The 21,946-nt window shown below is 42.2% G+C and overlaps 1 protein-coding gene across 6 annotated transcripts in view; it reads left to right on the forward strand.

Annotated features, from left to right (window-relative positions):
• Positions 1–525: 525 nt before the first annotated feature.
• The window catches only part of LOC146763933 (zinc finger protein 532), a 31,990-nt gene continuing 10,569 nt past the window's right edge, over positions 526–21,946 (forward strand). The window contains exons 1-5 of one of the 6 annotated variants that reach the window (XM_085566257.1): positions 526–1,089; positions 1,886–1,995; positions 9,002–11,361; positions 15,958–16,139; positions 18,983–19,159. In XM_085566257.1, the coding sequence (XP_085422383.1) occupies positions 9,022–11,361; positions 15,958–16,139; positions 18,983–19,159 (2,699 nt within the window). In that variant the 5' untranslated portion in view covers positions 526–1,089; positions 1,886–1,995; positions 9,002–9,021. Of the gene's footprint in view, positions 1,090–1,170; positions 1,996–2,929; positions 3,083–9,001; positions 11,362–15,957; positions 16,140–18,982; positions 19,160–21,946 lie in introns of those variants that run through there. The other 5 variants (XM_085566256.1, XM_085566254.1, XM_085566255.1 and 2 more) reach the window with 5 other exon arrangements.

Below are 21,946 nucleotides of genomic sequence, written 5' to 3' on the forward strand. Positions count from 1 at the left end.
AAGACGGGCCGAGGCAGCGGAAGAACATGGTGGTTCTCCCCAGAACGGGGTGGGGATGAGGGATGCGAAGAAGGTGTCTCTGCAGGGAGGGCTGCAGGGTTGTGCCCGAGACCTCTGTTCAGTTGCAGGTGCAGCCAGGGGCAGAGGGGCTTTGCCGGGGTCGCCCACCCACCCGGAGGGAGCCCTGCAGAGCAGCATCTCCCGCAGCCTCCGAGAGGAGGGGGTTTCAGCGCGTAGGCGGAGGTGGTTACTGGTGTTCCCAGAGCAAGGGTGAGTAGCCAAGAGGAGCGGGGTGGCTGCTGTCTCGGTCTGGGTGACTGTCAGCCATGCAGGAGGAGGAAGGCCCTTACGTGGCCGAGGTGAAGGCGAGCGGGCAGGAGCAGAACGGCCACGGGCACAGGTGGGTGCAGACCCCCGGAGCGGCATGGGCACTGCAAGGGGCTGAGACCCTGGGCAGGCATCGCCTGAGAGGTGCAGGGCCGGACAAGCAGTCGGTCCGCACAATCTCTGCGGGGTGGGAGCTGTGCAGAGCCTGACCGGGCCTCCCGAGCCGGCGGGTGCAAGCCGGGGGGGGCTGCCCAGCCGTGGGGCTGCAGCTCGCTGCTTCTCAAGGCCTCCAGCATAGTCGAATAGCAAAAGAAAAAAAAGAAAAATCAGTGTAGCAGCCAAGTCGGTGCTGCGAGGAGGGGGCAAATGAACTATTTTGTAGGCATCTTGCTGCTGCAGAAATGGATTTATTGAGGGGCGGGAGGTGCATTTGTGGGTACACTATAGTAATGCTGCTCAGAGCACTGGAGATGCCACTCGGGCGGCCCCAGATGGAACGAGGAGTGGGGAGGGCAGATGGGAGAAGCCCTTGATCGGGCACCCCATGGCCGTGGGCATGAGGGGGCAGATTTTACGTGTGTGAGTAGCCACCCCTCATCTGGGGGAGCAGAGGGGCAGCCACCCGGGTTAGCAGCCTGTCTCCCAGGGCTGTGGCCGAGCCTGCCTGGTGCTGCAAGAGAGATCCTATGAGGATTTTTATTGCGGTCTCTTTGTTAGCTACAGACAGGCACGCACACACTGCTCTCAGCCAGGTTGTGGGAGGTAAGTGGGGGAGGCGAGCAAGGGAGCGTGTGGGGGGGCTCTGGGGAGCAGGGGCCGCGTGGGCCGGGCAAGAGGGGAGCTGGGGCACAGGGCTGTGCCGGCCCCACGCCACACAAAAACCAGCCCCTGCGATTTTCAGGGTCCTGTTGGCAACTCAGCGAGGGTTGCCATAGCTTTTTATGTAGGGTGACCAGAACCGGCTGGAACTGGTTTGAGGCAGATCAGCTCCTGAACACAATGCAGTCACTGAGCTACTACACTGGGATAGCTTCCTCCCTTCATGGCAGCCAAAAGCAGAGGAGCTTGCAGAAAGATACCATCCCAAAACAGTATGTGAATGCACACTTTAGACACACAGCACTGGTATGTGGCTAACGTAGTCATAAAGGGTTCTGTATGTAAATGTACATATTTGCAGTAACTGAGATTACTTTGGCTTTTTGTGCCTTTTTATGCTTAAGGAATGGGCAAGAGCTGAGATTTATGACCCTTACTAAAATATTTTTGCTTTGCAAGGGTGGGACACTGGTTACGCAGTCTGCTTTAAAATGAAACTAAATAAAATGGATTGAATTATTTGTAATTGTAGATATGCTTGTGACTGAGGATGCTTTGCATGCTGTTTTATTTACAGGGTGCTGTCTTGTGGTTTGCTTCCTTAGGAAACATTAATTGGGGGGGGGAGTTACTGTGCCTTTTTCTAAGGCCAGAAGGAAACAATATTGTAGAATTGTGCATAAAAGCATTGAAAAGATGCTGTAAGGCATACTCGTTTTCCCTTTTTTTTTCCTTGTAGGCCTATTGATTGAGGCTGCCTTTAACCCTTTGGTGTTTGCAGAGGTAATGAGGCTGTGGCAGTAACTGAGCACTGGCTAAAAAGATCCCTCAAAGGTCAAGGTTCACAAGGTGAGATGTGGTGGTTTGGGCTGAATAGAACAATAGCGTGGAGTTGCATCCTGATTGCACACTTGACAATTGTTTAAGTGTTAATGAAGAAATGCTATTAAGGTCCTCCATTTTTAAAAGGATTAAAGCTATTAGTTGAAAAGACTTACTGATATCTTGGCTAAATACAGTGTTTTCATTGAAATCTATCCCGCTGAACTTTTTTTTCACCATGTAGTGAATATGGAATAGGCCTCTGAATGACAATCATGAATTGCCGACCAGTTGTGGCAGGGAGCTGTTCTGTGCTGTATTAAGAGACTCACACATGCAGAATTTGCTGTCTGGGTATTTATACATTATCGTTCGACCTCATCTCAGTGGCCCAATACTTGTTTTTTTATTCAGGTCTTCAGTGTTAAACATGTACTTAATATCACCTACAGAGGAAAAAACTGTGCAAAAGAAATAGTATGGATGGCTTTTCTTAAACTTTTGTAACCTGGGGAGGATTTTGCAGTGGCCAAATGGAAAGATGTATTCTGGGGAGCTGAGTGGAGCTCCAGTGGTATGAATTATAATACTGTGCATAGGAAGCTGGATGGGCAGTGCAGCAACTGCAGAGGGGTGACTGCTTTTAACTCAAAGCAATGGATAATGGATAGAATTTTTAGTTTTTCTTTCTCAACTAGAAAATACAAAATGTGTACTTAGATTTGAGCTGACATTTTTATCTTATAGTGAAATCTGAAGGATTCAGAGAGAGGGAGAGGGATAGAGAGAAGGAAGCAGGAATGAATCCAGCAAAGGGAAGAACAAAGGCTGTTAGAGCTTGCACAGTGGATCACTAAACATATTGCCTGGGGGATTCTTTTGCTAGAACTGTTACTTCCTATAACAGGAAATCAGCAACTCTAGAATTCTAACCAGTGTGATTTTTTAAAAATCTTCCCAGTCCTGGCTGTGTTAGCTGGTTTGGTAAACTACAATCAAGATAACATGGAGGCAGAACATTTGAAATACTCTGTTGTGGTGTGAAATGTGGGTCCTTTCCTCTGTGCTCAGCAGAATAGACAGTCCTAAAAGCCTTGAGAGGTTGTGGATACTGGTAAGTTGTGTGCTGGCTGCTGAGGCAGGGTGACAATACAAGGGAACCTTTTTGTTTCTGACTGCAGTAGATTACGTAAGGCACTGAGCTATTAATTGTAGAAAAGTGAAAATAATATGCTAAAATTTGGCCTGAAATTCTGGGTTTGTGAGCTTTACTGCAGCTGTGATGTGTTGTTTTTCAGGTTTGAGAGAGCAGGGACTAGCTTGTGGCAGAGCAAAATGCCTGACAGATCACTGTGCTGATTTCTGCTCCTGTCCTTCAGCATCGGGATGCAGAGGGTCTATGTTTGACTATAGACGTCTGTAGCAGAATGATGCTTGCAAACAGGAATTCTTGTTGCATGGTCCTGTTCCTGATGAGGATGCATGTTCTTTTCCAAGTGTCAGCTAAAATTCATATAATACAACAGCATCTTTTGGGATTTTTCTTCCTTCTGACAGAATAGGAGGCAGATTTAAAATTTTAAGTTCTTGGATTGTGACAAAATTCCTTGAATCTGTTTTGTTTGGGTTTTTGAATGCTATCTGTATTACGAATTTTTATTTTTAGCAAAGGAGATGTTGAATTTGCAGGGTTTTTTGGTGGCCGTAAGATGAGAAAACTGAATAGATGGAGTCTGCAGTATTCTCTGTGAGTTATCTTTTTTCAGTCTAGTAATATCAGTAAACGCTTTTCATCAGGAGATTTGGATTGTGCATGCAGGCCAGCTTTCCAGCAGCAAATGTTAATGCTGGAGGGCTGGTCTTCGTATCAGCACCCAGGATCTCATTTTGCATTGGCCTCAGCTATTTGGTCTTCAGAATGAGGGTAAGGATTTATCACATTCCAAGTCCCTTTGGAATGAATTGACTGTTGTTTTCATAGCCATATGCCTATGTGTTAACATACAAATACGCAGCAGAGTAGCAGGAATATATGTTCAGAAAAGCCCAAACTTGACCCTAATGTTCTTGAGCCTGCTTGTTGCCGTGGTGGGCCCTGTCTGGGACAGCTCCCTGGGAGGCTACAGCTGCTCATGCTGTGCTTGGGCCACAGTTGTCATCCATTTCAAAAAAAGTACCTTAAAGGAAAGACGTGGGAAGCTTGTGCCATTTAGAACGTAATTCCAGTCTGCATTCATTTGGGAATCTCAACATTCTCTTCATTGTTGTGCATCTGAATTATTCACATGGTACTGCCCCAGCCTATTTGCATATAGAAGTACAAAATTAAGCCATGTTGTAATTAATTTCAAAGCAGACTGGAAAAATAATGGTATGTAGATTTCCCTGCTTTTCAGGAATTCATCTTTGTTTTAGGAGGGATTTGGGAAGTAGGTGGACCCAAACCCTGGCCTGTATCTCTTGATAAGTACAGGTGGTTTTCATGTGGCCAGCTGTAGCTGGGGATGGCCTATTCAACCCCTATGTTGTGCATAAGGAGATTCCTTGCTTGTGTTGAAACAACCCTGTTCTTTTTACCAGCCAAAGGCTGATTGTGCTGAACTTTGAACCAGCTGTGTGTGGTTCTTTTCAAACTGTGCTAGCAGTGGTTCAGACTCCAGAAGATTCCCTTCCTGTTTCCTGTCTTGTTTTCTCATACCCAAAGAGAACCTGAGATAGTTGAAAGACTGATGTGTTGGACTACAGGATGAGGCTCCTAAGGAGTCATGAACTACAAGTAAAACTATTTTGGCTGCCAGAATGGTGGATTAAGTCTTTTACTCATTGAATCTTGAGCATGGAAGCAAATTGGATTTTTCCCTTTTTTGAAGGCAGGTGGATATGGTGCATAATATAGAAAAAGTAGGTTCTTGGGATAAATTTTAACTGTAAAACACCCCATACTTCACTAAGGTGCTTACATCAAGACTGGCATGCCCTTACTGATGCTGTGGATGCTAAATGGATGCTAAATTTAAGACCATTATCCTAAGAAATTGAAAATTCTTAGGGTAAGAATTACTTTGCATATTACAAAAGGAATTTCTGTGATTTGTGGAACTGGGTGTTTGTCTGGGTTTTGCAACAGTAGTAGGTCATGGGCCCTTTGATAGTGAAAAGGAACTTGTTCATTATGTATACGAGCATGAGAGCCATTGCTGACTGTGGTTGAAGTGGCCTCTTGCACATCCCACTTGCCTGCTGAGTATGTCAAACCAGGCAAGACCGTGATTGGAGATGTGGTTCCCATTTCCTGAAGAAGGTTTTGTGGTTACATTAGCATATTGCTTTGTCTGTCTTTACAACGCTTGGCTTTCAGAGCAAATGACTGGAAGTGTAAGTCAGTCATAATTACTAATAACCAATGAACTGCTCATAATCTGTGTATTAAGGTGAAGTTTGTCTAATGTTAGGATATATGTTACTGTAATTTTGATTGAATCCCTTATGTCTTCTCTACCTGATGAAATTTCTTATCACAACAATACAGAAACCAAAACCAAAACCAAAAAGTATGTTTTTATGCTGGTTAGGCTGGTATTGCTCCCTGTGTAGGCATTTTCTTCCAGAATGAGCTTGATGTTACTTTGGCATCATTACTCTTGTTTGGAAGTGGAGTAAGTATTCCAGATTACTGGAATTTTGCTCTGGAATAGCGTGTCTGCCTGGGAATCAGTAGAAGTAACAGACTAATTCCTATATGTGGCTATAACAGAACCAAGATGCTGCCATGTGCCAGACCCTGAAAAGAGGTCTCTCAGTGTCCTCTCAGTGTTCTCATTTCACAAAACTGGAAAGAATGCTGGTGGTTTTGGAAGAACATGCAAAAAAAAAACTATTTCCATCCTACAGGGTGTACAGTCTTAAAATGCAGGTAATATGAAGAGCAAACGAGTTTAGGGCTGGTAAAGGAATGTAGTCGTAAGAACATGAATGCCATAGGTAAGAGGAAGGTTATATTTGGTTTTCCTATTTCTGAGGGAACTGAAGTTGAGTAATTGTCTGAACAAAATCAAGGAATTAGATATTTAGGTGGGATTTGAAGGCAAAGGGTAGGAATTCAGTAAGGCAGAAAAGATGGTCTGGTCCAGTTAAAGCAGTTGTATAAAGGTGTTAGACTTGTGGTTTAGCTATTTGGAAGATCTGGGTGAACAAGGTGAGTGTCAAGGAGGAAGAGCTGGTTGGTTCTTCAAAGGTTAAGGATTAAATAAAAGAGTAAAAATTGAGGATGTTAACACCATGCTTGTGATCCAGAAATTATAGAAGACTTCATGCATAGAAAATATTAATTGGGAAAGGATGAGGATTTTTTGCCATTTCTGGAAAGCTTGAAGCCGTTCTTGTACCTGACAGACAAAAATTAGGTGTCTGAGCAGTTTAGAGATAGGAGCTGCCAAGGAGCCGGGAGCTGCCAAGTTAGTTATTCTATTTCCTTGTCTTCAGTAGGCTGTTGAACTTCCCCAGAATGATTCTGATTGGAGTGTTTACAATTGCTTGGCTTTACCCAGGAAAGCACCTTTTAATCTCAGCAACAGCTTCTAGGCAGTTTGGTCTTTATGTGGAGAATGCTGGGCCTAATCTGCAGGTGTCCTGAAGACCTACAAGATAAATCTGACTTTGAAAGTAAGAAAAAATGTGTGTGTTTCTCTGTTGTGTCCCCCCATCTCAACAGAGAACATGAAAGGGTAGGTTTGTTTTTCCTCATATGGCTGGAGTCGTTCTACCTGGAACAGGTACAGATAAGAGGGGCTGTGGAGGAGTGATAACAATTCCATGTAGTTATCACAAAAACAAAATGTCAGTTCTTCAGAAGCAGCTGTTTGCTTCTAAATCCTGCTTGTCCTGCTTGCTACTTCTGCTATTAGAAGAGAGTTCTCATGGTCTGGGTCTTGTTTTGACATAATTCCCCAAGTGATTGCTTCACTGGAATGTGGTATCAGGTGAACTGGAGTAAAAAGGCTGACTGGGAAAAGCAAGGCAGTGGAAGAGACAAGGAGTGCCTTGCTTTGGCTAAAATCTGTGCCATGTTCTTCATGCTGTTAATAGGAAACATTTGAGATGTGTTTCGAAAGAAACAACAACACAGGAAGTCATGCACGCATGCTTTGGGAAGGCATGAACACAAATAAACCACTGCTGGTTCACCCGCAGAACTTACTTTCAGTAGGATGCTGACACACAGATACAGGGGTGGATGTTGTGACTGAAGAGATTCGGGGAAACCATGTAGTAAGGGTATATTCAGAATCTCTTATTTTAAGTTTTTAAAACTCATTATCATCCCAGAAGTTCTCTCAACCACCATCAGAAAAGCAGAAGCCGGAAGTATTTCACCTCACTGCTTTGTGACTCCCTAGCTGTGTAATTCTATTGGCCATATCCATATTTTTTCCGTGTTACTTTTATCATTGAATGATAAGTAAGCAAAGTAATGCTTGAAATTTTGAATAAACTGGTTTTCTGTATAACTTTTCTCAAGCATTCTCAGAGCACTTTTCAAAGATATTCTAGTTCCTGGAAATTCATTTCCCAGGGAACCAGGAGCTTGCCTTATTTCCTTTTCTGAAGTATTTACAGGCATTATGTTGGCCCAGGGAAGAAATAGACTCACAGCTCGTCTGGCAGCCAAGGTGTCAGTTGACCTTGATCTTGGATAAAAGGTGAAGTTTTATCCTTAAGGGAAAGAGTTACTAAAAGGTTTGTGAGGGGAAAAAAGATTAAAAAAAAAAAAAAAAAAAAAAAGAGGACTAGGGGAATAGGGCTACAGAGTCCTGGCAGTTGTGTGGAAACATAGCGTATATACTGAATCTTAAGATGGGTGCCCTAGAATACTGAAGAAGAGATTAATAAAATGGCCAGGTTAGACCTCCTCTTCCTTGTGTATCACAGCTGACCACGTTTGTTTCCCTTTTTGTTTTTGCTTGAAAAGTTAGAAGAATGAGAGCAGTTCTTGATAAGGGCAGCAGTAGTTCTCAGTAAAGGACAGCTGTGTCTCCTCTGCTGGGCCATTGTGATCTTAAACATACTTGGAGGAATTAAGTGTGTAAGCAGGCCTTCATTCATTGTTAGGGGTAAATGTTAATTAAATTCCAGGATATGTAATTAGAGGAAGTTTCAGATGAGGGAGACTATCTAGCTCTTTTTGAGTGTATGCAACAACTGTAAAAAGACACCTATGGACAGATGTACGACCATAGTGCAACTCATTAGTATCCCAGACTATGAGAAACTGTGTCAAAGCTTTCTGTCAGTTTACATGGATTTGATATGCTTTGATATCTGCAGGCTTTTCCATTTAATCCTCATTGAAACTTGCTTTGTTATTTTGATTTGATGCATGCATCTACTTTTTTATTAAGAGGACTTCTTTAGACAAAGGGCCCAAAGCCATTAAGTGAACTGTGTAAACAAATTTTCAAACCTTTCTATATTTCTTTGAAGCTGTTTAATGAAATGTCTATGTCTATTTCAGTATCCTTTAAAAATTTTCCTCAGTTGCCTTCTCATAGTCCACAATGACTTCCCAGGTAGCCAGTGTTGATGAATACCTAAGTCTTACAGATGTTTATTACTTTATATGTCATTATTTTCAAGAAGACTCCTCAGATTAATAGTGCAACTGTTAAGGAAAGTCACAATTTAAGAGAAATTACAAGTGCCTTGTGGTTTTTTTTTTTTATGATTGTCCAGGTATTTTGCAGTCTGGGTGGGTTAGAATAGGAGTGAGTGTAGGAGAGGGAAGAGGAAGGTCACTGCAATTTGGGCCCAGAATAAAGTTGCCAGGTTACTATCTGTGGAGTTTATAAATTACTATAGTTCTTGGTGTAATAATTCAGCTGTACATCTGGACACTGTTCTGTAGTGTATAATCTCTGAAAACATTACTTCAGAAGTGAAATAACATTTCTTTGCATGGCAGATGTGAACAAGCACTTGTTTTGTATAAGACTGGGTTACTGGATCTTAAAGTGATGACTTTCTGCTTATTTTACAGATTTGCTTACAATCAAATACATGGCCATGGGGGATATGAAGACCCCAGATTTTGATGACCTTCTTGCAGCCTTTGACATACCAGACATGGTAGATCCCAAAGCAGCTATTGAATCTGGACATGATGACCACGAAAGCCACATAAAACAAAATGCTCACACAGATGAAGACTCCCACGTCCCATCATCATCTGATGTTGGGGTGAGCGTCATTGTGAAAAATGTGCGTACTATTGATTCTTCCGAAGGTCTGGATAAGGATGGCCACCATTGCACAGGCAATAGCTTACACAATGGCTTTCTAACGTCAGCAGCTCTTGAGAGTTACACTAAAGATGAAGGGAAATCACTTAAAGATGATGGGTCAGCTTCTGAGACTACACTGAAGGATTCATCTTTCAACCAGTTCAGCCCAATATCAAGTGCGGAAGAATTTGATGATGATGAGAGAATTGAGGTGGATGACCCCCCAGATAAAGAGGAGATACGTGCAAATTTCAGAGCAAATGTCTTGGCAGGATCTCTATCGCAGCAGGAATATGACAAACTAAAGGCACTTGGAGGGGAGAACTTAATTAAATCTGGAATCAATGTTTCAAGTAGTATGGATAAAAATAAAACTGGTAAACGAGAGACAGAGACAAGCTCCATGAATTTAGGTGTCTATGAGCCTTTTAAAACTCGAAAAACAGAGGACAAGTTACTAAAAGACAATTCTGAGAAGCTTCTTGAAAACAGGGTACTTGATGGAAAACTGAGTACTGAAAAATGTGACACAGATCTTGCCAGCATTTCCCAGTCCAAAACGAAGTCATCAGCAAAGCTTTCGTCCTGCATTGCTGCAATCGCAGCACTGAGTGCTAAAAAGGCAGCTACAGATAGCAGTAAAGATTTGCAGTCTAATTCAGGAGAGTCTTCTCCATTACCAAAAGACATGAGTGAAAGTCCCCGGGCTATTGAAAAATCTCCTGAGTCTCAGAGTCTCATTGATGGTGCTAAGAAGCCATCTGTCAAACCGCCCGATAGTCCCAGAAGTGTCTCAAGTGAGAATAGTAGCAAAGGGTCTCCATCTTCTCCCGCAGGGTCAACACCAGCAATTCCTAAGGTTCGCATAAAAACCATCAAGACTTCTTCTGGGGAGATCAAGAGAACTGTTACTAGAGTGTTGCCAGAAGTTGATTTGGACTCTGGTAAAAAGCCAGAGCAGAGTGCTTCCATGGTAACCTCCATGACATCTCTCCTGTCCTCACCAACTTCCGCTGCCGTTCTCTCCTCTCCTCCCAGAGCTCCTCTGCAGTCCTCCATTGTCACCAATGCAGTTGGATCTGCAGAACTTGCCCCCAAACAGGTGACTATCAAACCCGTGGCTACTGCCTTCCTGCCCGTTTCAGCAGTGAAAACTGCAGGTTCCCAAGTGATCAATCTGAAGCTGGCTAACAACACCACAGTGAAAGCCACCGTCATCTCTGCTGCGTCTGTGCAGAGCGCCAGCAGCGCCATTATCAAAGCTGCCAACGCCATCCAGCAGCAGACAGTTGTGGTGCCAGCATCAAGCCTTGCCAGTGCCAAACTTGTGCCAAAGACAGTCCATCTTGCCAACCTTAACCTTTTGCCTCAGGGTGCTCAAACCACCTCTGAACTGCGCCAAGTGCTAACAAAACCCCAGCAGCAAATCAAGCAGGCAATAATTTCTGCAGCCACCTCCCAGCCTTCGAAAAAAGTGTCTCGAGTGCAGGTGGTGTCATCTCTACAGAGCTCTGTGGTGGAAGCATTCAATAAGGTGCTGAGCAGTGTCAATCCCGTACCAGTTTACATCCCAAACCTTAGCCCCCCTGCCAATGCCGGAATCACGCTACCAACACGAGGTTACAAGTGTTTGGAGTGTGGTGACTCGTTTGCTCTCGAGAAGAGCCTGACCCAGCATTATGACAGGAGGAGTGTGCGAATTGAAGTGACTTGTAATCATTGTACAAAGAATTTAGTTTTCTACAATAAATGTAGTCTCCTATCCCATGCTCGTGGGCACAAGGAAAAAGGCGTTGTGATGCAGTGTTCCCACCTGATCCTAAAACCAGTCCCAGCAGATCAAATGATAGCATCTCCTTCCAGCAATACTGCTGCAGCCGTGCTCCAGAGTGCAGGGGGAGCTGGCACACACTCCATAACAAAGATCCAGACTGGCTTAACTGGGACAGTGATCTCGGCCCCTGCGAGCTCTCCTGTCATTCCAGCTATGCCGCTAGACGAAGATCCATCAAAACTCTGTAGACATAGTCTAAAGTGTTTGGAGTGCAATGAAGTTTTCCAAGATGAGACATCTCTTGCAACTCATTTCCAGCAGGCTGCAGACACAAGTGGACAAGTAGAGTATCCTATGTTTACATTCCAATGTTTCATCTATAAGCCTAGGAGACTTTGGATATGTTTTTACTTTCATTTAGCTGTTAATTATCTGAACCTCTGTGATTAAAATGATAAATGAAAACCACAGAAAGCCTTGCAAGCACTTACATAGTGAATGTCAACACTTTTAAAATAAGACTCAGAATCTTAGGCCCTGAAGTCTGAAATAGATACTGTATATTTTTGCTAAAATTTAGCATTAGTTTTCTTACAGCTGAACATGATAATGCAGAAAATAATCGTGGGTATTACTAATAATATGTTAATGCTTCTTTCTGTGCTTTGGAATTTGACTAGCCTGTGGAATCCACTTAATTGGCACCCTCATTAACAGCCTGTCTATTCAACCTGAATGATTGGTCTTCATGTTTTAGAGTTTTCACCAAGTGCCCTAAGTGAGTGAGGCATTCCCCTCACGTGCAGGGGAGGGACTCAGGCAGTGACAAATGGCACACTGACTACTGACAGGAATGCTGCTATTTGCCTCAACTCTTCCTCAGAAAGTGCAAAATGTTCTCACTTGCACATCTTCCTTTCTGTGTGATCATTGGCTTAATTAGTTGGGTTTCTTTTCCTCTTACAAATGCTAATGAGTTCAACATAAAAACCATTTGAAAATTATTACTAATGTGTGTGGCCTGACCTGAAAGAAACACATCATTCAATAAAACTTAATATTAATCAGTGTGCGATGTATTTTATAATCTTGGCAGAGTGAAGGTGGCTAATTAAATGATATGGTTGGATCTCTGTTGGGGTGTGCCAATTAAAAGGGATTCTGGTGTGTTTCAAAGCATTCAGGTGAGCTCGTTACTCCAGCTTCTTGCTGTGGGGGAAGCTGAACACCTGCAAGCATGCTCAAGACAGGAATGCCCCAGGAGTCTTCCTGGGAATCACACAACAGTGGACAGGCTAAAGATTTTTAAGTCCTGCAGTTAGGAAAAAATGCAGTAGTCCTAGGAGCACAGGCAGGTTCCTGTCAGGATCTGTTCGCTACATGTAGGACCTGCTCTGTACCATGAAGTAGCTCCACTGCACCTACCACTGCAGGGAGTAATGTAAAAAGATTTGCACATGGAAATAACCTTGATTATGTGGCTCTGCCTTAGCTCCTCCCTTTAACTGGCTAGCAGATTTAGACTGAAATTATTTGGATTCCAAGTGGAATGCCATGCAAGTGAATTTCTGTGAGATACTGCAAGTGTGCATACCTAAGGGAGTTTCCTTCAGCAGAACATGTCCATCCATAGATGTTGCTGCAGTTCTGAACAGGATCTAATGGCTGAACATTAGAGTATACTCTGCACCAGCTTAGGCTACTTAGGGAGTTTAGCTAACTGATTTGCTGATGCTTATTGGTTGTAGGTAGATTTTTTCCCATAATAAGCCCATTAGGTAACATTCAATCTAAGATCCAGTAGACCTTGCAAAAACCTGGTGGTTTTGATACTGGAAAAGCAAGCACGTAAGAAGGTGACAAGACAAAGCAATTGGATGAGGGACAGAGAATAGGTTGGGAGAATGAGGCTAAAATAGAAATTGAAAAAGAAAGAGAATAAAGATAAAGTGATGTTCTCACTTTCGGCGTGTAAGGATTTTTGTCTTTATGGCCAAGTAAACTAAACCTTTTGCCATTCCCTTTCTCCCTCTGTCTGGTGCTTTTGCCCTGTTGCTGCCAAGTTTCCTCTCCATACAAGTCCTTTAGATGCTGTTTATCCTGGTAATTTACTAAAGGGAAGCAATTGTGATGTTCACAGAATGTCAAAATGCAGCTGCAGGGAGGTCGAGAGAGAATTATGGGTTCCCAGGTACTGCTATTCAAGTAGGGAAGCCGCTGGAGCTGCAGGAGCAGCTGGCATTGCCTGCTGCCGGTCAGGGTGTTTGTGTCTCCTCATGGAAACCTGCTCTGCTGAGTTGCAGGATCAAAAAAACAGTGCAAAGCACTGGAGGAAAAGAAGCTATTTTCATGTTCTTCTGTTTGAAAAGAACACTTAATAAATGTAGTTGTAAATGTTCTTTGTTGAAATATCCTTTTAAATCTTAATTCCACATTTTTGTAGTCCTTTCCATATGTCAAACAGGTGCTCTTCTTTATGAGGAGTTTGGTTGCGTCCTGTAGGGGTAGTGTTTCCTGGAGAAAGGCTCTGCATAGGCATTTATTACTAAGTACGTTGCTGCTTTTTCATTAGATGTTATGTCTTGAGAAGCTTGGATGAGAAATAATCTGACTTGTTTTCCTTCTTAGTGCTTGGCACTGTCTTTTTGCTGTAAAACTGCCATTATTGTGGGGGAGGAAGACAGGGAAGTTAGATGAGATTGATATTTTTTCTTGGAAGGAAAAAAATATCAATCTCATCTAACTTCCCTGTCTTTTCTTGGAAGGAAAAAAATATCTTCCTTTGGAAGGAAGGAAGAAAGAATAAAAATAAACACTTAGATTTTGCAAACAAGTAATAGGAAAAAAGGTTATTTGCAGCTTACTCCTCTTTCTAGTGTCCCATCTAATTGCTCCTGAAATCGTGTTTCCAATGAGTAAGTAGCTTCTTGTATACTCCTGTTACAAAGGTAGAATGTTTTGTTTAAAATAAGCAATGGTAGAACAGTCTTATCAGTGAAAATACATTCACTATAAAGTTCTTACCTTTCGGTAATGTTTTATTGCCATTAATATTCCTGTTAAAGGAATATTAACCTAAAGGAATATTCCTGCTAAAGGAGTATTAACCCTGACTCACTGACAGGTTTTCTGGCTGAATAAAACCCTCATCTACTTGCTGGGGGAAAAAGGTAGCATATCTGGGCTAATGAATGTTAGTATTTCTCTTAGTTATAGATAGGAGTATATAGCTCCCATGGAAACTGCATAGCTCATTTCCCTTCATACTCAGCGTATGTGTGTTTCTTTATTTTCCACCTCCACCATTTTTCCTTCTAACCCTTTCTTTTTTCTGAAACTTTGACTTTAAATGCAGGCAGGTGATGATTTTCACAAACTGTGTTTTATTTTGGTGTGGGTTGGAATGAGAGAACTGGAAGTTAATGCCACCTTAAGCCCAAAATAAAATGGTAAGCAAACGTGCTAAATGTCAGAATTTCACAGTAGATGCTTCTTGTTCTACTGTAATCAGTTACAATTAAACATTTTCTGTACTTGTTGAAATAGCAGAGCAGGGGCCTTAACTAAGAGCATTATTGGCATGTTGGGTTAGTAAACGGGTCTGGCAGCTTGCTGCAAAATCAGAAAGATCTCTGAGCTGAGGCTGGAATGTTGTGTGGCTCTTCTGTGGCATCACATCCCAGTTTCCTTCAGAAGTCCTGCAAGCCAAAGGCTTTGGAAGGACTGGGAAACCTCTAAATGTTTCTGCTACTGGAATAAGAAGTTCTGGTTTGCTGTTTTCTTATGTAATCAAATAATGCTCCAGATTCTCCACTATTGTATTACAGCTTGTTAATACATGGATAGCCAAAGAGAGATGTGGGGAACAGTACTGAGCCCAGTAAATGTGGCACTTATTGCTGGTCAGAGGGTTTTGCCTTCATCTGAACTTAAGACAAAGTTAACACCCCAGAACAATTCTGGTCAGCCCGAGGCTGTGAGTCCCCCACTTTTGGGCATTTCTTGGTCAATTAAGACCAAGTATTTGGCATTTCAAAGTGGATATTTCTGTGTCTCAATATAGCCTTGCTGCGTACCAAAGGCTCTAAGCAGGTGCCAGTTTGAAATCCCTGTAGACAGCTGAACTCGGGTAGAGGCTTGCAGGAGAGCAAGTACATCTACCCATGCTGAACACTACTGTAGTGGGCTGGCAGGAGTGCCAGTGGAACCTGCATTGCAGTGATGGCATGCTTTCTTTGCTTAACATGCTGTGTATTTAATGGTTTGCATTTTGCCATCTTGCTGCGTCAGGACATTGGAGAACTCTGTTTGTGTGGAGGACTCTGCGCAAACACACCAGGCCACAGTGCTTCCAGTGCATTTATTTCAGGATTTCTTCATGCGTATGGTAGTAAATAATTTATAATGCAGATCTGGAGATCTTTTTTTGGTCAATATTCTTGCAGAGTGTACACATCAGTACATATGCCAGACTCTTAGAACATTCCTAAAAACATGCAAATACATGTTCAAAAACATACTGATGTTATGAAGGAGTCTTGGATTTGATTTTAAATCTTTGCAAGTCACTGGTGAGGTTCACAAGTCCCAGGCCACAAGAGACAGTAGCAATAACTTGATTCTGGAGTTGTATGTAGGCCCCTTGCACTATTAAGGTAGTCTGGGAAGGCACCCAAATAATATTTCTGTAAAGCATGTGTATCTCCCGTGGTCAGTAGTGTAGGAAGGAGCTTTGTAGCCCAGAATGCCAGTCAGTCTGGCTACCAGCACGTGCCAGCTTTGTCAGCAGGTCTTGTGTTTGTACTTGCCTACTGCATTGGGTCCCATCCCAGTTACGAAATTTAACCTTTATTTGCTGTATTGCAGTGTTTGAGACACAAGACGTTATGTAGAGCTGAACCAAACCTTTTGTCTCATCTATTCTGGTTTATCATTTAGAAGACATGCAATATCTGCCAGATGCTGCTTCCTAACCAGTGCAGTTTTGCATCACACCAGAGAATTCATCAGCATAAATCTCCATACACGTGTCCTGAATGTGGAGCAATCTGCAGATCTGTCCACTTCCAGACCCATGTCACTAAGAACTGCCTGCATTATACCCGAAGAGTTGGGTTTCGGTCAGTATAATGATTCCTTTTGCTGTAAATTTTTGTATAATTTATGGTTTTTAAAGTGGTTTTCCATTTTCATAATCACTGTTTGGACCATAGCAGCTTCATGGGTTTAAGATGGTCATGGCGATAGTACTATTAGTACTGAAATTTTGGAATAAATACATTAGGATTCTGCTTTGTTTTGAGCATCCACTTTTGTATATGATTAAATCAGAATATTAGCTGGTGTAACACAGATTCAGGACTTCATGGTTTATAAAGTCTAGAATTCAGATGCATTATCTTAATTTCAGGTTTTCAAAAACCTTGAGTTTTTTTCAATACATTGAATTTTAGATTGTTCTTTCTGGTAGAATAGTCATTGTCAGTACTTCCAGAATGTATGGTTGAGATGTTGATGGGCATACTGCACCTGTCTGGTTGTTCTTCTTTCTGTGGCAAGTCAAGATTCCTTATAACTTTAAATCACTTGGAAATTGCCTTTCTCAAACAACCTTGTTGTTTGGTTCTCCTCTGTTATTCTTCACTTTCCCTTTGACTTTTACATTTCCCTGTAATGGCAACTCACTGAGAAAATGGGGAGCAGAGGCATTTCATAGAAGTGTTTAATTTTGAAAGACTGAGAAAATGCTTTCTGTTAGCATTTTCCTTGCACTTGAATGGCAGGCAGCACAGCAAGAAATCAGAAGAGCCACCTGTACCCCGAGCTTTGCTTAGCACTCCAAAAACACGTCCACTTCACCATGTCTGCCTGGAAAAAGGCCATTCTAAATCTTCCACCCTTAAGGTGCCACAGTTCATTTTCCAGGATGGCTGTGCAGTCGTCCCCTAAGGGAAGAAAGCATTTTTACTGCATCAAGCCTCTGCTTTCGGCTTGAATTCATGGCCTGACATTAACTCTAAGCTCTTTTCATTTCTTTGGGTTCTTTTACCCTTTTCTCTCAAGCAGTAGCCTGTCTAGTCCTGCATTTCCTCCATCTGCTTCCTGCACTTCCCCCTGCTCTTCCCTCTAATGTATGTCCCTTGGGTTTGTACACAGTATCGCCTCTAGGGACTCCTGGCCTTTCCCAGTAACACCAGCAGAATCCCCTTCACTGGGAATCTCAGTCACTAAACTTTTCAAGATGTCTCATAAACATCTCCTGTCACATCGAATCAGAATTTCTTGATCTGGTGAGAATAAACCAAAGTCACCCAGGCAAGCAACAGCAGTCTCTGGGAATGTTACTGTCTCCCTCCTTAGCCTCCTCAGCCTCTCCTTAGAACTGCAGTGCTTTTGCCTAAGGAGCAGCATAGATTGTCCTGCCTCTCCAAAGGGCCTCTGCCAAGCAGTTCCCTTTGACTCCAGTGATTTAGGCTAGTTGTCTGCACTGAATCAGCTGAAAACTTCAGCCTGAAGTTTCACTGCATCCTGCCATGGTGAAAGCAAGCAGCTGTTGGAACAGTCCCCAAGAGGAACACTTGGTCCTTAGGAACTGTGTAATATACAATGGTGGATGCTGAGGCTCAGTTGTTGTGTGCCATCACTAGAGAATAAAGTCAAGCCGTGGCACAGGGAGGTGAAAATGCCACCCTGCTCTCCAGAGGGACACCTCAGGAGTAGATGTGTTACTGAGTGCATCACATGCACTCAGTATGAGCACAGAAACTCTTAAGAGAGTCAAAAAAGACCAGAATAATCTGCTTTAGAGAATATATTGGTAAGCAGAGACTACATGGGTATAAAGTCAATAAATATAATTAAGATTATAAATTAAATGCCCAGAAAAAGAAAGGATGACATTTCATAAAATTCAAGAGCGATAAATTTTAAAAGTAAAATGGGATCCTTGAATTCAATAAATTTTAAAAGTAAAATGGGATCCTTGAATTCAATGTAGAACTGTATTTCCTGCTTTATTGCTATCATCAGGGCAGTAAAACTACTGAAAAGTTAAACTGACATTTATGTGACAACAATTATACTGCCATGATAGATGCTAAAATTAAAATTCTGGAAGGGTGGAGGCCTTCTCCGTTTGAAGAGCTTTTAAAAGTCCTACTGCAAAATACTGATCAATAAGAAATTGTCTCATTTGACAGGTAATTGCTGATTGCACTATGTTCTTGGACTGATTTGGGAGCATTTGCTACTGGAGATGTAGGGCATTAAAGGGGATCATTGTGTATGAAAATTCTTATGTTCTAATATTAATTCAATTTTTAATCATTTCATTTTAGAATAGATGCAGAAAGGTCACAAATTTTCGACACAGCAGAAGTATGTTTTTGAAAAATATTTTCTGAATTCCAATATGATACGTTGATCTGATAGTAGGGATTTGGTTTAGTTTTCCTGAGTTTCAATCTGAGTGCTGATTTGATTACATGTACAGAAAATCATTACCAGTATATCTTCATTAAATCTAAATGAGGGAAATATTTTCCTTACTGGTTTTCCATTTGGTGGTTGTTTCTAAATTGCTTTGGTGTACTTTAAACAATGCCCTGCATGTGATAAAAATGCATTCTGGAAAATCTCTTTCCAAATTTGCAGAGGATTTAAGCATTTTTTTTTTGCAATCAATAGAGTATTTGTCTATCCACCTTTCTATCTGTTCTATTGTAATAGCATAAAAACGTTTTTCAAATTACAGTGTAAGAAATTTCTTTCCCCTTACTTTGTGATCCACAAATCACTGGTTATGTTGATTTTTCTGGGGTTGTTTAAGTTGACAGAGTAATGTAGTTTTATCCACTTGCTATCCATGTGTGTTTCTCTCTTCCCTTTGCTTGAAAATCCATGTTGATTATGTCCAGCACTGCTCAGGGCAGGCTGCACTGACTCTCCTCCGCTCTCTCCGCAGCTGCGTGCACTGCAATGTTGTGTACTCCGACGTGGCGGCACTCAAGTCTCATATTCAAGGCTGTCACTGTGAAGTCTTTTACAAGTGTCCTATCTGTCCCATGGCATTTAAATCTGCTCCCAGCACACACTCCCATGCCTACACACAACACCCGGGTATCAAGATAGGCGAACCGAAGTAAGCAAAATTCATCTTCTACTGCATTTGTTTGCATTTGAATGACCCATGAAATTGCATGCTGCCCTGTGCTTGCAGGACACCTCTTACAGCCACCAGTGTTGTGGTGTTTGTCAGCCTGCTGGTAATGTGGGATTTGTGTAGTGCTTTCATGACTTTTCAGCTGGTAGTTCATTGGGCAAAGGTGATATTTCTCTGAATGCACTAAGAGGTATTTAAGCACTGCATGCCACAAGAGAGTGATTGTAGAATGTAATTATACAAATTATTTGGACAGGTGGCCAGTGTTGCTCATTCTAATGTTTTAATCTGCTTAGCTCATCTGCATTTTTACTGTGAATTAAACTAATGTGATTCCAAAAACAGCTGCTAAGACTAATCAGTGCTTATGCAGTGATTTTCTTAATGTGGTTGAAAAGTTGAGAAAAGGTGATTTTATCTGTTTTATATAAGCTTTTTTTCCAATAGGTAATCTCTTTCTGGCTTTTCTGTAACTAGGAAAGTTGCCCATGAAGGTGGTAGTTTGCTGAAGGTGGTGACACAGGGTACAAGTAGGACTTGTTTTCAGGGTCTTTTCTTAAAGCTCTTGGACAGTGTGAGGCTCTGCTGAAGGCAGCAAGTGCTGTTGTGTGTGCAGACTCCTTCAGCCCTCAGGTGTGAGCCTCTCTGACCACCCCTTCTCCTCCATCTGCCTCTTCCTCACTGCTAGAGTGCACTGTTGAGAGCAAACAGGCATTGATCTCCATGTTTTCTCCAGGGCGTGCACAGTGCACCAGCATGGTAACAACTTGCAGGCTCAAGAAGTGTCATGTGATGTAATAACCAGTGTTCCTAAAAGTTCAGTTTCTCACTGTTTCTTCTAACATATTAACAGGAGATATTTTTCTTTGTTTGCACTTCCATCAAAGCAAAATGGCAACAAACTTACCATGTCTGATTACCAAATGGAAGTAATTTCTGCCTTGTGGGAAATTATGCATTGTTTTAATTCAGGATGGTATCATCAGTCAGGGGCTGTGAGATACCAACATATAAAACTTCAGGTTCCCATAGATTTGTCATTAGACAAATTTAACAGATTAAGATCACTGTAAGATGCTACACATATGAAAAGTGAACTGTGCTTGGATCTTCCAAATTTCTGATCACGTTCAGGAATTAAGTATTTTGCATTAGTTTTTTTCCACATAGATGCACTTATAATATTCCTTTACTAATTTACTTTGATTATAAAAAAAAAATAAATGTTATTATATACTACTGTAATAAGTCACAGAATCCATAGCTGAGCACTCCTCTTAAGAAGTGGTGTTTCCTTTAAATTTGCCATTTTTAATCACAATGCTGCCTTAAATGCATGCAAAGTGACTGGTGGGATTTTTCCAGCCCTTGCAGTGCTCAGAGTTCTTGGCTTGCCTAGTTCTGAGCAGAGCTGACAGGTTGTATTTGAGGCAATACATTCACATTTGGGTTGTCTGTGCTGCATCATGGGCAACCAGGCTGCGTGACAGGCACCCATTGCAAGCCTCATTCCTGACCCCAGGGGTGTGGCACAGTCCAAGGACACTGGCCACGGCTTCAGCAGTGCCTCATGGCTTCTGAGGGACTCTGTAGTAGGCCACACTCCTCTGTTTACAGAATTGGGCTTCTGGGGAATCAGGCTGCCCGCCCCTGGCATTTATTTGAACTGTGTGATTTATAATTACATTACGAACAGTTGCTGCAGAACAGATGCACTAAACTACTTGGTGTATGAAAAATGACTTTTATATGCAGGGATTCTCACTGGGATGAAATTAGATTATTTTAATATAGGGAAATGGAGGGCTGTCTTGTCTTTCAACTCTGGAAAACTTTCTCCTGTAACATACTCTAAGCTCTGGTTTCCCAGAAAACCACAGAGGTGATCTTTTTTCAGTAAATAGTGTCTAGGAATGGCACTAATATATTTTTCATGGCTGATCTCTTTTTGAATACCGGAGGAATTCTTATTTATCAAGCCAAATTATGGATATTTAGGATACTATTGGTAAAAAGTGTATTATCCCACAAGTTCCTTTTTTCAAGAAAAAAATTTGGGAAGGAGGAATACTATCCTCTGGTGCAGAGGCTTTGCAAATGCTAAATGTCTTTTATGTGACTGAAAGCATTTTCCTGTGAGATAACACTTGTATTTATTACAAGATAATACATGAATTTGCTAAACAGATTTTTGGGAAGGCTGTGTGCCTGCTTTGTTGTGTACTGTGGGGCAGGAGCAGCCTGGGAGTGGGATGGGATGGGGTGGGACGGGGTGGGGTGGGATAGGGTGGGATGGGATGGGATGGGATGGGATGGGATGGGATGGGATGGGATGGGATGGGATGGGATGGGATGGGATGGGATGGGATGGGATGGGATGGGATGGGATGGGATGGGATGAACCGCCTGACTTATTCCAGCATCCCTGTAAATGACATCCTGAGGAAGCACAACTGCCTTTAAGCTTTGAAGAGCATTTTAGGCAGTTGCATGGTAAACACTACTTCAATTAAATTAAAGAAAAACAAAACCAGTGAACATGGTTGCATGGTTAAGGATTGAAAATCATGTTTTTGCTGTGTCTGAAGGAAATACTCCAGGAGTGTATAGTCATACTGTGAGGTGTGTTGGTATGAATTTAAGTGAGTACAGTCTTTGCCCAGAACTTGTCTGAAATTCGGATCTTTACCAGATAGTTCTGCTTCTGTGAAGGCAGAGTAAAGTACTTTAGCTGCCACAGAAAATACAGAGATGTAGCTTGTGGTG

The sequence above is a fragment of the Lonchura striata genome, chromosome Z (assembly GCF_050655825.1).
Source record: "Lonchura striata isolate lonStrDom1 chromosome Z, ASM5065582v1, whole genome shotgun sequence".
In the NCBI taxonomy this organism is placed as follows: domain Eukaryota; kingdom Metazoa; phylum Chordata; class Aves; order Passeriformes; family Estrildidae; genus Lonchura; species Lonchura striata.